The 17301-nt window shown below is 42.7% G+C and overlaps 1 protein-coding gene across 3 annotated transcripts in view; it reads left to right on the top strand.

Annotated features, from left to right (window-relative positions):
* ITGA9 (integrin subunit alpha 9) overlaps nucleotides 1-17301 on the top strand; it is a 406938-nt gene that overhangs the window by 344126 nt on the left and 45511 nt on the right. For all 3 annotated transcript variants that reach the window (XM_072598903.1, XM_072598905.1, XM_072598902.1), the window contains 2 exons: nucleotides 37-144; nucleotides 15862-15987. In XM_072598903.1, coding sequence (XP_072455004.1) covers nucleotides 37-144; nucleotides 15862-15987 — 234 coding nt within the window. The remainder of the gene's footprint in view (nucleotides 1-36; nucleotides 145-15861; nucleotides 15988-17301) is intronic.

The following is a 17301-nucleotide window of genomic DNA, read 5'->3' as shown; positions in this document are numbered from 1 at the left end:
TGGATAACATGAGTGTGTATTATGGAATATTCACAGGTTTATAACACTGGGCCAAGCACACTCCCTGGTTCATCGGTCACCTTCTGGATCCCCGACCGGCTTTCTGCAGGAGATGTCCAGATGTTTCTCATCCAGGAGGTGATGGTGAGTTTTGGGGCTCCTGACCCCTTGTGCTAAGTAGACTTAAACCTGGTCTGTAATCAATATTTTCTTTCATGTTTCCATTGTATTTCTATCCCTCCCTCTCCTGAAGACCTAGACTACAGAAGGCCAGTTAATAAGGTGTAATTCAATTCACTTCAATTCAAATGAATTCGTTTCGATGAATGGACTGAGTTCAATTTGATTTAGTTCAATATAGCAAAGATTTAATAGGCAGGTCTACGAGATGGAGAGAGTTGGTGTTGTACAGTGGCTAGAGAGATGCCCTTCAAGCCAAGAAGACAAGTCCCCCTCTGACCCATCTTGGATGTGTGACCCTGGACAGGTTACCCGACATCTCAGGGCTCTAGGTTATTCTTGAAGACTCTCAGGTGCAGAGAACATGCCCACTTGCATGGGTAGAGGGATCTTCCCGAGCTGACCATTTGACTGTGGGAATCTTAAGCAGAAATGTCCAGGACTGGAATCCTCCAGGCCCCTCTTTCTCACTAGTCTCGCCCACATTCTCTAATGGTGTATGTGGCCTTGGTTTAAATCAGTCCTAAGGTAAAAGCTTGAGGTTTGGGCACAGCAAAATTCAGTCATTTTGTTGGCAGAAGATGCTTACAGAGCACCCAAGGCAAGGTAGCTGAGTCTGATGTGCCCAGGACAGGATCAGGTCATTCCTCGTTCTGTCTGGGGCTGCCCATGGGGTCAGGTGGATGCTTACTTTTTAGTGATGCTTTGTCTGTTGCATCTGCATGCGACAGAAGTCAGCCTTGGCCCATTTTCTTTAAAAATGGATGGTCATGAGCTCCATCAGACTATATGTCTTACCTTACAGGCATAACATAATTAAATTAAAATGCACTTTTGGAGATAATATTAGGGTGTGCCTGAGCCTGCTGGCATATTCTATCCACACACCTATGGGACCTTATTATATAGGGAGGGAGAGAGAGAATGGACCTGGGATTTCATCCATATAAGGAATTTCCATGTAAAGAAATTCCCGCTACTAATATAGATAGCTACCTTCTCTGCAAAGTACTCAGCTAGGTCCCAATTAGTGTGAATGACAAATTCCCTGAAGTGGTCACATTATTCAAATCCACGCTGTATTTTTCTATTGGGTTGAAACCAACGACCATATTGTACATGCTTTGAACAATGTGAATTCAGATATGGGAGATCACTTCAGGGGATCTGATGTTTGCACTAATTGGGGCCTATGTGTCATTTTAAAGAATTTCCTAGGGCCCTGCCCAGGGTGCCCCAGCCAGAATGGTCAGAGGCGGGACCAGAAATCAATTATTCCTTGCTTTGAAGTTGCCTCTTTAGACACTCTACTGTCTCTCTGGGCTTTGCAGGTACTTAATAAACATTTGTTAGCTTGAATTAAATTGAATGAGATCTAAATGAATGCAGAGAACAGAATGGAAAGACAAAGCCTAGTAGAGAAGGCTGGAGGCTGGAAGTACGTCCAGACATCGAGTTTGTGAGTGGGATGCCTTTGTAACTCCTGGTGATGTCACAGAAAGAAAAGAAATAACTCAAGGTTAAGAAAGGGACTAAGCTGGGGAAAGTCCCTCCATAAAGAGGCCGTGATGTCATTGCTCTGTTTGCTATATGAAAGTGAAAGAGAAGACCACCCATTTTCTGTGGTGGAGAGCAGTTCTAAAGGGGGCACTGAATATGCTCCTGGATCCAGGGCATGGTCACTGTCCTCTGGTGACAAGGGGGTAATAGGTTAGGGCAGGAGGCCCAAAGACCACTATCCATAGTCCCAGCAGGATGGGATATTTATTGAGCATGTCATAGCATGGATCTTGTCAAACCATAGTCCATCCATGTTCTACTGTCCCCCCCACCCCATCTCTGAGCCATCTGTCTTAGGTACCCATTGGCACAAGCAGCCCCCTCTCTCCTCTTCCTGGATGTCTGAAAATGTTCTCTTAGGACACATTTCTGGGTGACCTCTCAGGTGTATTACAGACAATTTTCTATGAGCTTCCAACAGTGACATCTGCATTGGAGTGTTTATTGATCCAATTCAGATTTTGGAAGTATTCTGGAATATAGTACACACATTTCCTTTTATTTTTCTTTACCAGTCATTGGGAACCCAGGCAGTGTGGTATGGTGGACAGAGAGAGGGTCAGTCTCCAAGGCATGATCAGGTGGACTCAGACGCCTCCCCCTCCATCATATATTGGCTTCATGACCTTGGACAAATCTTTTTTGCCTCTGTTTGGCCCAGGGAACTCTCAGAGCCTTGGAGTCACAGAGCAGCTGCAGGTCTATGTGGTGGAGCAAATTTCCTTACAGGGAACTACTTACCCTAATGATATTAGATATCTAGACAGACTTGCAAGAGTCACCTCTGGGAAAGCTGAAATGCTCCCCTCCCGCTCCCCAGTGACAGTACTCTCTCCTCCTCTGCCCCTCAAGGGTTCCAGAATCTCCCAGGACACTTGAATACTTTGGATTCTGAATTGGTCTTTTATTTCAGAAAGGGCTGGGCCTGACTCTGTCTTCAATCTGTCCAAGCACACTTGCTCCAGCTCATCCAGCAACAGTCTGCACTTTCTTTACAGTGTTTGATTGGTTGGTGGTTGGAGACTGCTCTCACTTCAGGAAGATCTCAGGGAATCTTATCACTCACTTTAAGACAGGAGAAGTGATTTGATTGATTTGCTTTTGGGGTGGGTGGGAGGAGGTAGGGTTAGCCTGAATCAGCATTATCTGTGAAGATCTCAGGAAGTTCAGAGCTGCCTACCTATAGACTTTCAGTCTGTGGAGAATGATTATTCTCTGTGGATTTTAAGCCAGTGAAAGGATGATAGATTTAGAAATAGTGGGAATGTTAAAGATCATTGAGTCCAACCCCTCTTTTACAGAGGAGGAAACTGAGTCAGGGAGCAAAGAAATGACTTGCCTAGGGTCACAAAACTAGTAGGTAGTTAATGCAGAATTTGAGTCAGTTTTTCTGACTGCAAGTCCAGGACCCTCTCCACTCTGCAGCAGCCCTGACCTTGCATGTTGTACAAAGGGACATTAACCATTGAAGCCTATCAGTGTTTGTAGGCATTTGAGGGGTTTTCTGTCTTAATTTCACACATAGGGTGATTTCAGCCAGAAACTCTTTCTCCTTCCTACAGTCATCCTTGTTGCAGCAGTAGGAATGGGGCCCTTTGATGGTTCCAAATACTAATTATTCATTGTCTCATTTAGATGTCTCATTGAGATACATCCTGCATGTATCACAGAGAAGTAAGTAGAGTGGCCTTTCCAGACCTCACAGTATTAGGTTTTAGCCATGGGAGTTGAACCCATACCTCCAAGTCCAACTCTGTCCATTCCACCATGCTGGTTGTCCAAATAGAAATGGACAGAGGGGACCTTGTATTTGCTGGTTTCCAGTATGAATGGTGCCTGAAAATAGCAAGTATAACATTTAGTTTATTCCTTTTTTGCACCTTTTCACACCTTAAAGGCAGTTTTCACTGTATTGGGGACTATCAAGGATCCCATGTGGGAGCAGAAAATAGAAATCTTGAACAAAGTAAGCACAGAAGATTTTGCAGAGGACCTTGGGGACTCAGTGGTGAATCACCTCTGAGAAGACCCTTCTTACACTACCTAAGTCTCTTTACCAGGACTCAGTTATTAAGAATTTAGGAGAATTCTTAATAAAAAATCAAACCCAATAAGAATCTTTTCTATATAGTTCAAGTCCCCATTTTGGGGTACAGTGAAAATTCTGATTCTATTGCCCTTGAAATTTTGGCTGCAAATCTATTCTCTGCCTTGATTTCTCTCTGTATCAATATCAAAAGCCATTTACTAGTACCCTCCCTCCCCTCCCCATTCCCAGTTAAGAATACAGAATCATACATCGACAGGTAGAAGGGAGTGAAGAAGACATTGCAGCCCCTCATTTTACAAATGAAGAAACTGAGGGCCAGAGAAATTAAGTGATCTCTCCCTTCCTCTCCCCCAGTTCCTCCTCCCCCTCTCCCTACCCCTGCCCATCTCCCCGTAACCTTTCTAGGAGGTATCAGAGATGAGATCTGAAGGCAGCTCCTGATTCTCGATGTTCTTCTCTACATCTGCACATGCACAAATCACAGATGGGCCATCCTTTTATACCAACACTGATAGCTTGTCAAGTAGTGACATCATGAATTAAGACCAACTCAAATCAATTGGGATTTACTGTAGGAAATGCCTTTGGTTGCAGGCAGCAGGGGAGGAGAGGAATTCAATCTTTAGTCTCCATCTGCAGATCTCAGTCCCAGGCTCTTCCAGTTACACCCCTTGGGATTCCAAACAGTCAGAGACTGTGATATGGCAGAGCCCAAACCACCTTGACACCCCAGTGTTAGTTTCCCATTGCTAAACAGTGGCTTGAATGTTACTTTATCTTTCTCCCTCCCTTTCTCTAATTGCTGGTCCTTCTATAGAAAAATGAAAGCTAAAAATCTGCCACATGGACTCCCATTATCTGCTTGTACTGAAATTCCCATGGTCCATGCAGCTAGGTTCTCTAGCTGCAAAGGGCTTGGTATCTACCAAATCTGGCTATCCTGGTAAATGAATGAAACCTAAATCAAGAAGGAGTAAAGGACTAGGTATGGGAAATGAGCAGCTGTAGCCCCACGTGATGAGAAGTCTGAGCTAGATCTCATACTTGAAAATTCTGATCTAGTCCCAAGCCCTTTTGTTTCTTCTCAAAAGATTGCTCTAATCATAGCGTTTAGAGTTTTCCACAAGCTGTGTGAAAGAGTTGGTGTTTTTATTCCTTTCTGTTGATTCATGCACGCCTAATTAACTTATTGCCAAAATCAACAAACTGCTGGGCTCCAAAATGTTTTGTTATCTTCGGATATTAAACATTTTTGGCATGGACAGGAAGTCCTCAGATTATGTTTTTATGCCATTTATTTCTCCTCTAAATAAAATTTAGCTTCATCTGGAATTCCTTTTGTATACTTTAAGTAGCCTGAATATATATGTCGCTTCTTTCCGGAAACATCAGCCCATCTGAATCAATTTCACACTTGTAAAGACCTTGTAGGATGTTCATGGAGTGGATCGCATCCAAGTGGCGTCTAGTCGATGGAGTCTAAACCAGTCAGGTTTTATGGGATAGCTTAGCGATGGAATCTTCAGTTACTTTTCCAGCATCCTGTCCTACCCTCCTCCCTCCCCAAAGAGGAAGAAAAAAGGGCGAAACACCCCTTAGCTGTGGTTTCTAGACGCACATTTTGCCAGGCAGCAAAGTGAATGTGAAAAGATCCCATTTTAAAGTAGAAGGGGAGTCCTCTATGACCCATAGATGTGTGTAAATTATAACTTTCATTTGGAATGTTCCGTTTGCCCTTTCACTTTTCTTGGCATGGTTGGGATTGTCAACTGGATTCCCTGTAAGGGATGAATAGATGTGTTTCCAGGTTGTGATTGGATTTTCCCCAGATGAAATCTATTTTAAAGCAGAAAAATAAAAGCTGAGAAGGCATCTCGGGTCCTTCCTGTTTTCTTTTTCTTCTTGGGGGGTGGTGGTGGTGGTGCTCATTAGGATTTGCAGTGTGGGTCAGCAGCTGTGTTTGCTTGGCTCAATCGATCCCTGAAACGCTACTTTTGTCTCTTTCACCTTGGCTTTCCATGTTATCTACTTGCTCCTGCTCTGATATCCCAACATCCCACCCTTTCCCCAGCTCCCTCCTACCCAAACTGTCATGCTGTTCTCAGGGAGCTGTGGGAACGGAAACAGATGGACACTGTGTCTGTTTTCATTGATCACGCTGCTCTTGTCTCTCTAGAATTCACAGACACCCTGCTTCTTCACAGAGAGGCAATGTGGTGTGGTGAGTAGGGCTGTGGACTTAGTATCAGGAGAGAATTGGGTTCAAATTCTGTCTCTGACCCTCACTGGCTGTGTTCATGAGCAAGTTATTTTATTTCTCGGGGCCTCAGTTTCCTTATCCATAAAAGGGGGATGATAATATCTGCAGTTTCTACCTCATATAGTTGCTATAAGGGTCAAATGAGATATTTGTAAAATGCTTTGTAAACTTTAGATAGGTAGAGGAATATCAAGCATTATTATTCAGAGGGAGACAAAGGGAGGCACCAGGGCACAGTGGAGAGAAAGCTGACATTGGAGTTAGGAGGACTTGAGTTCAAGTCCTGACTCTGATGTACTCTGGCACTATGGCACCCCCAAGAAATGCTCTAAGATTACATGTAGCAGAGAAGGTGTTGGTCTGAATTGAGAGAGAGGTCTTCTTTACTGGGAGTTTCCTACACCAGGGGAATCACAGGCTTCATAAAGGCATACACTGTGTGTGTGTGTGTGTGTGTGTGTGTATACATACATTATATATATGCATATATAGTCTATGTGTGTGTGTGTATATATGTATGTATACATGTATATACATCCCTCTTGAGTCTCACAATAACCCAGTGAGGTTGGCCCTGCAGATATTATCATCTGCTTTTTATAAATGAGGATACTGAGGCAGACAGAGTTTAAGTGACTTACAAAATGTCTCGTAGCTGGTAACTATCAGAGGGAGGATCTGAACCCAAGCTCTTTTTCTCTTTTTCCTTCTGCTCTTCCTCTTCTTTTCTTCTTCCTTTCTCCTCTTCCCATCAACAGCCAATAAAATTAGGCTTGAACCCAATAAGACCTGGGTTCAAATCCTTCCTTTGACACTAGGTAGTGTCATTCTGGGCAAGCTATTCAATCCCCCTCAAAGATGGATTAAACTACTCTCAAATATGAGTCTAAGTGATGACTGAGTTGCTTTCAGCCTTGGTGGAAGGAGATCTCACTTTCAGCCTTGGTAGAAGGGGTTTTCTATCCTGACAAAATCCCAGGTATCTTTCTATGACCAAATCTTTGAACCACTTGGAATTTGGAGTCTTTCAGGATTTTGGTTGGCTATAACCCACAGCTGTACCACCAGCAGAATGAATAATGGTGTTAAAAGTGGCTTCTTGTTGGAAGGAGAAGTTTGGGATCATAGAAAGCTGATGCCCCTTTAAGGAGTCAACTTGACTTTCACTTCTTGCTCCACTGTGGCCCTTGAACGTGATTCCCATGCAGCCCCTAGACAGTTATGTTGGCCAGGCTACTCATTCACCTGCCTGCTATCATGTAGATAAGGAATGCTCATCATCTGTTTTGTTGTTTGCATTGTGGACCTATATTTACTGTAGCAGCAGATAAGATCATGTTATAAAACAAATTTATGACTGATAAAATTAGCTTAAAAAAGACAAAGGTCTTCTGCCCATGGACTCTTTCTTCCTCCCATTCCCCTTGTCTATATGCTGGACTTATTCTATGTGATTCAATTCAATACAACATGTATTCAGCAGCTATTAGGTGCAAAGCATTGTGCTTTCCAGTCTTAGGACAGCTTTGTCCCCTCCATGCACTCCACAATTCAGCCACACTGACCCATGTGCTGTGCTATGCACACTTCCTGTGCCTTTTGATTGGCTGACCCCAGTTTCAGGAATGTTCTCCTTCTGACTTTTCTGACCTCTTCCAAGGCTCCAGGTGCCATTCCACCCTCTGTGGGAGACCCTTCCCAGCCCCTCTCTGTGCCCTGCCTTTCATTTGTGTACTGCCATAGCCTTTATGTGCCTGGTTATCCTCACGTTGTCAGTTCATTAGAATATGAACTTCTTGAGGGCACAGACTTGTTTTTGCTTTTCTTTTGCCTAACCCCAGTACTTAGCACAGTGCCTGGTATATAGTAGGTGCTTAAAAATGCTTCTTAATTGACATTCCATGAAGCACTTGGGATACAAAATGGAAAAATGGTGCAAGCCTTTGCTCTACTGATGGGGAGGACATGACACAGGTGATAAGAATATGATGGAGCCAAAGAAAAGCACGTGACAGAGGCCTCTAAGAATATTTGAGGAGGGGGAGATGATATTAAACTGGGTTGAGGAAGAAGCATATCACAGGACAATGGGCCCCTGAGGTGAGCCTCAAAGCATGAGGATGGCTTCAGAAGCAAAGAGAAGAAAAGGGTGCATTCCGTTCCTGGGACATGCTAGCATGGACACAAGAGTGCAAAACAGCAAGAAATGAGAGTCTAGTTTGGCCAAAACCTAGACCACACAACAGAAGTAATGTGGAAATCAAGCTGGAAGATAATTGGGATCTGGACTGTGGACAGCCTCAGATGCCCAACTAAGAAGTTTTTATTTTACCCTTTGTCCAATGGGGAACCATTTTTTTCAGGGGGAGTAGCTTGGTCTGACCTGTGATTTAAGGAGATCATTTTGTCAGGATGGTTTAGGAGTGGAGGAGAATGAAGACTAGGAGATCAGCTAGGAGGTGATGGTGTGTGTTTGTGTTTGTCCTTTGTTGCCGAAGAAGACCATGCCATCAGAAAAATGATGTCATGACTTGCACTTGACTTTGTCTTGAGTGAGTGAGGGCTGTGCAGGTCATCAGCCTCACTTCTCCAGAGCCATCTGAATCCAGTGACCAGATATTCATTAGGATGACTGGAGATGACCCAGGATGAGGCAGTTGGGGTTAAGTGACTTGGCCAAGGTCACACAGCTAGTGAGTGTCAAGTGTCTGAGGTGAGATTTGAACTCAGGTCCTCTTGACTCCTGCACTGGTGCTCCATCCATTATACTACCTAGCTGCCCCTAGAAAGTGATTATGAGTGTATGTGAGAGGTGATGTGGGCCTTACCTGGGCTAGTGGCTGTGAGAGCAGAAAGAAGGGGATAGATACAAGAGATATTATGGATATAGAGCCCATTGGATTTGGTAATTGAATTGATTTGGTGAGTGCTGGGAGAGAGAAATTGATTCCAAAGTTTGAACTTGGATGACTGGGAGGTTGGCTGCACCATCAACAAGATTAGAGGCACTTGGAGGAGTGACATGTTGTGGGATTGGGGAGGGGAGAATGATGAATTAGCTTTTTGATGTATTGAGTTTGACATGCTAGAAAAATCACAAGAGCAGTGCAAGGAAAAGAGAAGGGTTGGATTTTAAAACTGGGGGGCGATAATCACAGCTGCCAGAGTGGATGAGATGGCCCAGGGAGAGTAGAATGATGGAAGAGAAGACAGCTGAGGACTAAACCATGAGGGATGGTCCATGTTGAGGGAGATGAGACGTATCAAGAGAGAATAATCATGTAAAAGAAAACCTAAGAGAAGGCAAGCAAAGGAAGAAAATCAAGAAAGAGGAGGTGATCAAGAAAGACATGGTCAGCTGTGTCATGTGATTCAGACAAGGGGGAGAAAGACTGCAAAAAGGCGATTGGATGGAATAAATAAGATGTGACCATTTTCAGTAGAGTGGTAGAGACAGAAGTCCAGCTGTAAGGAGTTGATGTGATGAAGGATTACCTCTGCAGACATGATGCTAGCATTTAGCTAACATGAATGGTGAAAGATTTCTACTCGAGGTAGGCTTTATCCTAGCGGTATTCACTCATCAGCATATGGCAAGGTAGGTGAAGATGGGGGATGGAATGAGAAAATATCAGGGAAGAATGGTTTTAGGGTCATGACCTCAAGGACTTGGACATTTGGAACCTGTGAAACCAAAGGACACCCAAGGGTGACCTGAACCAGCTGTGATTGTTCCATCCTTGCTACTCCCAAAGCAATTTGTTTGTGCCTTTCTTATGTACCTTTCACATATTACTTTGAATTGTAGGTATGGATGTGTACATGAGGGAAGGTGTGTGGTATCTCCTTCCTCATCTGTAAACTTCAAGAAGTCAGGGGTGATGTCTTCTTTAAACTTTGTGCCTTTCCCAATATCTAGTTCAAGGTCTTATACATTCATTTAATAAGTGCCTAGTATGTGCCAAACACTGAGAATATCGTTTAAAGAATAACTTTGAAGACTAAGGCATTTTGACTGTTATAAATACCCACATTAATTACAAAGGACACATGAAGGAAGATGGCATCTCCATCTAGAGAAAGAACTGATAAATAGAAGTATGTAGAGAATGATTTTTACATATATATATATGTATATATATATGTACACACACATATTTGTATCTAATGGTAGCCACCTCTAGAGTGGGGTGGAAAGAGAGGAAAGGAGAAAGGGAAAAAAGAAAGTTACATGATTATATTCTATATTTAAAAGAAATAGCAAGTCGTATGTAATGGGTTTGCAGTCATCTTTTTCTATTCTATTTTGTTAGGAAAATGCAAACCCTTTCTTAAGTTCAGAATGAAATAAATAACAATGAAACAGTTCATGTCCTCAAGGATATTATATTCCATATAGCTTAAATATAGCTTAAAAATATCCAAAATAAAATTGTCAAATTATTACCAAAGTATTATAAAATAATGCGTTATTCGATACTTAATAAATCTTTGTTAAATTGGCCTAGGTCTAACATGTCAGGGAATTCCTTTTCTATCTTCCACTGCCCTTCCTGTGACAATGCACTCCCTGTATTTTCCTGCATTGCCTCCATTTCTTGATTTGGAATTATCCAGCATTTTAATTTGGATAACTCTAGAATTTTTGATGCAAGAGGGCAACTTTGGAAGGGTTCACCTATGTGGATGGGCCCCTGATTAAGCTGTCATTATTTTTGTAAAGATCTGTAGAGTTCTGTGCTTTTTCTCAAATTCTAATAGAAATGGACTTTTTCCAGACATTAAAGTTCAGGGAAGATGAGCGGAGAGTATCCTGGGAAACATTTGGATTCCATAAATAAGGAAAGCTAACAGAAGCTAATTAAAGCTGAGCTGGAGGGGGCAGAGTCCATAAGATTCTTGGGCAACTTTCCTGGGAAATGCAGCTGTTTGATAACACGAGTTTGGTGGTTCTTTGCAGCCTTTGCAACAAGCAAAGTCACATAAAACATTGCTCCCCTTGCTTCTTAACAACAGCAACAACAACACATGGTTGTTGAGAACAGCTGATGATTAATTAGTCATGTTAAAAGGTTCAGGTAATCCAATTCTCAAATGAAGGTGGGCTCAGAAAGCTAAGTTTTTACACCTGAAAGCTTATCTTGAAGCCAACATGGTGGTGTGGAAAGAACTGGGCTGAAAGTCAGAAGATCATGGTGTCTAATGGAAGAATATGCATCATTCAGAAAGAACATAATAGTAAAAGAGGTGGTGGAGCAGTATTGTATATAAAAAGATATACTCATTGGAATAAATGCAGAAACCCAAGGAGAGGAGCAGCTCACGTGGCAGAGAACATGGAGTAAAGAATAGTGAGGAAAGATTAGGAGAAATATTCCCATGAGAGTATACCACAGACCACATAGCCAGAAGGAGGAAAGAGATTATGTGTTCAGGAAAATGATCACAAAGCTGGCATGGAGGCCTGAGGTAGGAGTGATGGAGGCTGTGGTGTAGCTGGACATTTGCTAGTGCTCTCATATCCCTACCAAGTACAGAACAGCTCCTATAAATTCCACTTAATGATACTTTTTATTCTTTAAAAGTTTAAGGAAACTGTGGGGGAAACTGATACTCTGGATGTGATTCTGATCAATGAGAAGGAATTGGTTGCTGAAGTACACACTGCTGGACAGTTTGAAAGCAAAGCTGAACATATTCTGACACACTAGATTTTGCAAGAGCAGTGTGTTTTTAAGAATTCAACTAATTTTAGAATCCTAAAGAAGTTGGCCAAGAATAAATGTGTGAAAAAGCTTTTGTTAAGTAGTTAGTATGTATCAGGCCCTGGGCCAAGCACTGGGGATAAAAATAGAAATGAGAAAGACAGCTCCTGACCTCAGAGAGCTTCCATTCAAAAAAGGGACAATAGCATGTAAAGGAGTGGTAGCTGGGAATGTTTTTCAGAGGTGGTGAGTGGAGTCACAGAGGAGCTGATTGACATGACCTTTCTAGAAATGATTACCTGGGAGAGGGTGAGTGACTTGTTGCTAGAGGTTCTGAGGGAGGGAGTGCAGAAGACTTCATGGAAGTGTCCAGAGCCTACGTAGCAGTGGGTTTGGGTCAGGCTAGTTCTGAACAATTCTTACCAGACTACTAGGCACATACTGGAGACATTGTTATCAAGAGGCAGTTCCTGGGCAGGAGCAGGCTTCCAAGGTCTTTTCCTAAATGAGTTTGTGAGTTTGTGACAAGGTCCACTCTCATGTTCCAGTCTAACATGAGAAAGGAGATATTTCTTCCTTCTGAGGCATCCCAGAAGGCTTCATGGAGGAGGTGACTTTCTTTGTTTACCTTCTGGAAAAGGTAAAATGTCCTCAAAATGTGGATAATTGTTAGTGTAACAGATGACCTTGGCGATGCACAGACTAAAATATAAGCCAAGGACTAATAAAGGGTTGATTATCTGTAATGAGTCAACGAGGCATCATGATGAGTGGAGAGCTAGGCTCACGGTTAGGAGGATCTGAGGTCAGAGCTTGCCTCAAACATTAGCTGCATACCACCGGTTAAGTCATTTAATTTCTCTCAACCACAAATTCCTCATCTGTAAAATGGGAATAATGACAATAGTGTGTATTTCATAGGGTTAGGAGGATCCAATGAGATAATATGTGTAAAATGCTTCATAACCTCAAATTGCTATATGGATGAGAGTTATAATATGCTAGTATAATCATTTATTATTACTGTTAATTCTTCCTCTTCGACCCAGTGGGTTACTCTGAGATGCCTGTAGGCTCCTGTGGCCTGCAGAGTCGCCACCATCTCCTGCACCCATGGCCTCTTGGGCAAGATTGCTTTTTTGTCACTAGGACAGAGACAGTTACAAATACACCGAAAAAGGCATTGCTATTTTCCACTTTCTGAGAATCTATTTCTCTCCATCATTTTCTGGAGAAAGAGTGGGACAGTTAGTGACCTCAGAGGTCTGCTCTGACCTGGAGACTCATGACATAGAACTGACCTATACATGAGTCTGTGGCCCCATTGATCTCAGAAACAGGAAATCTCAGAGGCTCTCCCTAAAGCTGGAACCACTCTCCCTGACAGCATGCCCCCACAATCTTCCCCAGATGCAGAACCATTCAAATGCAGGAGGGACTGCCTCTGTAGGTGATATATTTACTGCCTGTCCCTGGAAGTCATCAGGCCAAGGCTGGATGAACAGGAGCTTCCCAGGCAGGTACAGGGGAGTTAAGACAGGATGGTTCCTAAGACTCTCTGAGCTTTTATGGTAAATGAGACAGCCGATTACAAGAATCTTAGAGTCAGAATGAACCTCAGAGGTAAGGTTTGTTCAAGATGGTCTCAGAGGATGGTTTCTACTCTTAGCTTCTGTGAGACAAAGGACCACCCTGTACTTAGGAGGTGAAATGCTGCCCTTTCTCTACTGAAGTGATTTCTGTGTAACCACAGGCCCTGGACTAATTACACAAGGCTTTCCTTGTTCACCGCAGACTCACTTTCCACATCCCCTCTCCAGATTCTGCTGGGGGTGGATTCTGTGTCACATCCTATCATTGTTCTGATCCGATTCTGATCTATTAGACAGTCCAGGGATCTAGGACAAGGTCGCCAAGACCGACTGTCACATTTCCTGATTGTAAATACCATTGGGGGCCGTTCTGTTGCCTTGCTGAGTTTACCCCCAAGTTCCTGACCTTTCACCCTGGGTTCACAGCTGCCTGGCCTTTGTGCCAGCCAGCCTCCCTGCCTGGAGACTGAATGGGAACAGGGCAAAGTAAGGTACAAGGTCCTCCCTCCTCTGATCCAGAGTGGTCGACAAGCATGGGTGGAGTGACTGCCTTCTTTGTGCCAGGCACTAGACATACAAAAACAAGTGAGAGTCAGACCCTGTCCTCTCAGAGCTTATGTTCTACTGAGGAAGGGAACACAGGCTATCAACACACAACTGCACATGTGATCATGTAAAGAGGGAGCAAGCACCTGTCTAGTACAATCAACAAACCTTTATCAGGCACATGCTGTGTGCCAGGCAGAGTGCTAGGTATTACAGAGAAAAAGCAAATGAAGTTTCTGCCCTCCTGGATCTTCCATTCCAACAGGGAAGACAACACGCACACAGCTATGGACATTCAAGTTAGATACTGAATAGATGAGAGATTTCCTGGGAAGACTTTTTCCAAGGGCCTGGCACCCGAGGTGAATATAGAGATTCTAAGAAGCAGGGAATGCATAGACAGGGAGAGCATTTTCAACAGGGGGCAGTCTTGGCAAAGGCACAAAGGAGATTTCCCTAAGATCGATGCAAAGGATGGTCAGAGAGGGTTTAAATGTTGAGCTGAGAAGCTGATCTTTCATCCTGTAGGCAGTGAGGAGCCACTGAAGATTCTCTGTAGGGAAGCTACCTGAAGACAACCTTGCTTTAGGGTTATTATGGCAGTTGTGTGGAGGATTGAGGATGGGAAGAGACTGATGATGGAGTGAGGCTTGGGAAGGCATTAGAGGAAGCTAGAGAGAGGGGATGAGATTGAACTATGTGGGGGTGAAAGTGCATGGGATGATTGCCCTCAGAAGCTGAAAATCTAAGTTAGGGGACAACCAGTGGGCCTCTGGCTGATTTTCCTTTGTGATGGTCAGAAGCCCTCAGAGGCCTGGAGGTTCGATATCTTCCCAGTTTTCACTTGGTTCTAGCCTCTATTTGGTCACTACGATAGGTTGGGAATCACAGCAGTTAAGATTCATAGTCGTATTTAGAGATTTTCTCATTGCCCCTTTGACTTCAGAAATGCCTCTTGGCAAGTAGACTCAGAAAATGACCCCCACTAGGAGAATAAGGACAAGTAAGTCTGCTCTATGGCGAGGAAGGATGAGAAAGGAAACATGAAATCCAAACCTTGCAGTTTTGCATTTTCAGTATATTTTTTCCATCAATGATAAGTATGTTTGAGATAGAAGCTGAAAAGGCATTAATTTCACACATTCATAATGAGGATCTTGTGCAGCCATGCTTTGAAAGATCAGCATTGTTAGCTGAAGTTAAACCAAAGTTAGAAGGGTCCTATCATACAAAAGTATCAGGAGCACTTGTCCGGGCTACAAATGTAGAATTTATATGGATGGGAATTCCAACACATGCCTTAATGATAGGCAGTAGTAATTAACAAAAGGCTTGAGAGCTTGGTTCAAACACAGAGACAATCAGAGATGGAAATGGGAGTGTCCACAAGACTCTTTGGCTCATCCCTGTTATTGTAATATGCTTTGCAATTTTTAAAGGGGTGAATGAATGTCATTTCCAGTTTTCCTGCTGTTATTGGTGATTGCTGTTCTCTCCTGATCATTCAGGAGTTTTAAAGTCTCTCTGATTCTGTGCCACCTCCTCCACTCTGATTTAGCTATTTCCATCTCCACTGGAAGAAGGATAAGGCAAAAGCAAAAGAGTTGAAATTCAGGCCAGACCATCTTTTAGAAACTTCCAATGAAAGATTTCAAGAAGGAGGAGGATGATGTGGTTTATCTGTGAATTCCAATCACCGCGCCATCCATTCTTGCCAAGAAAAATTGTGTACTGGCTCAGGATAGGTTACAAGCACATGGACTTTCTTGGAGTCCAAAGCATTGTAGACGTCTGGTTAGCACAGCACGTGGCCCTTGCTGACTGCCTCCAGCATTCTCTCTGATTCTCAACCATTGACTCCCCCTAAGGTTGACTGGTTGGTTCCTCAACTACCCAACGAATGATTAGTGATTGTAACCTCATCTTCTCCTAATGGCTTCTTGTATAGTTTTGCTCTTTTCTTTTCAGGTTGGTCAAGAGAAAGGAAACTGCTCTTTTCAGAAGAACCCAACCCCGTGCATTATCCCTCAAGAACAGGAAAACATTTTTCACACAATATTTGCATTTTTCACCAAGTCTGGACGAAAAGTACTGGTAAGACTGTGGGGCTCACTCGTGTGAGTGGACATTTCTTCCATGGCCCTTGTGGGGAGAGAATTTCAAAGAGAAAAGACCCATCTTTTGGATGAGGATGTAGGAATGTGTGTCCCTGGGTGTTATTTCCAAATTAACCTTTGCAGCGATTGAATTACAAGAATTTAAGGATTATGGATAAATCATATTTGTCGGTATGAACATTAAATCGAAGCACTCTATTTAGATTCAGGAAATCTTGTGACTCCAGGGAGCCAATAATCCTTTTAACACACCAGACAGAAACAAGAAATGCTTTTTACAACTTAGTTCCAATCTTAATCAAAATTGGACAGAAATATTGGTGACTGACTGGAAAAGAATCCCAAACCCCCCTTTTTATTTTTTTCTGATATTTTTTCCTCCTACAGAAAATTACTCACTTCCCTTTTTAAAAAAGTAAATTTTCCTTGATTTTTATTAATCATTTTATTGATCATTTAAAAAAAATTTACATTGGCCAAAATTCCTCTAGTAGTCTTACTTGTTCCTCAATCCAATCCAAACTCCAAAGCCATATATATTCCCTACTTTTATCCATTCTATAAGAGGTTAACATGTCTCCATTCCCAGTCCCATCAGGCAAAAAGTCCCTTGTTTATAGTATGAATGATCAATCCATAGTTTCACATTACTCTACAAAATCTTAAAAACATTTCGTACTGATAATGTCAGTCTAATTGAGAACTAACTGGATAGGGCATCAGAAATGAGGCTGGTTGAAAATGTGGTGTTGGCCTCAGTTGTGAATCCCGCTGAAATCATGTCTTTTTTCTCTTTCCCAGAATTCATATTGTTTCTCTACAGAAGTTATGCCTTGGAATCCAAAGTTTTTTTGCCAGCTATTCACTTTGTTTCCTTGGTCAAAAAACATGTAACTTCTTAACCCCATTGCTTTTGTAGGTTGGAAAATGGACTTTACGGATTTAAACTGCTTGGCAAGGAGTTGTGATAATAAAAGAGGTAGATAGACTCTGAGTACAAAACTAACAGTCAGAAAGAAATTATACATGAATGTGAATACGTGCCCAGTGAAGGATGAACACAATGAAATGTTGAGATTGCAAAAGCCAGTGAGCCTATACAGCAAGAGTTTGGCTGACATGAATGTTCCTCAAGTTGTGTTTTGCTAACTTGGCTGACTTCTAATCAATCCAAAGGGTGATGTGAAGTCACAGGTGGTATTGGTACATCAGTCAAAAAGTGCTGCCCCCAAACTGAACACAGCAGTTCATATGCAGTGTGTCCAAGGAACATGACAGCAAGCCTCCCCTC

This window comes from Notamacropus eugenii, chromosome 3 (assembly GCF_028372415.1).
Source record: "Notamacropus eugenii isolate mMacEug1 chromosome 3, mMacEug1.pri_v2, whole genome shotgun sequence".
Classification (NCBI taxonomy): Eukaryota; Metazoa; Chordata; class Mammalia; order Diprotodontia; family Macropodidae; genus Notamacropus; species Notamacropus eugenii.
Note: the sequence above shows the minus strand (reverse complement) of the source record. Positions and strands in the feature narration are given on the sequence as shown.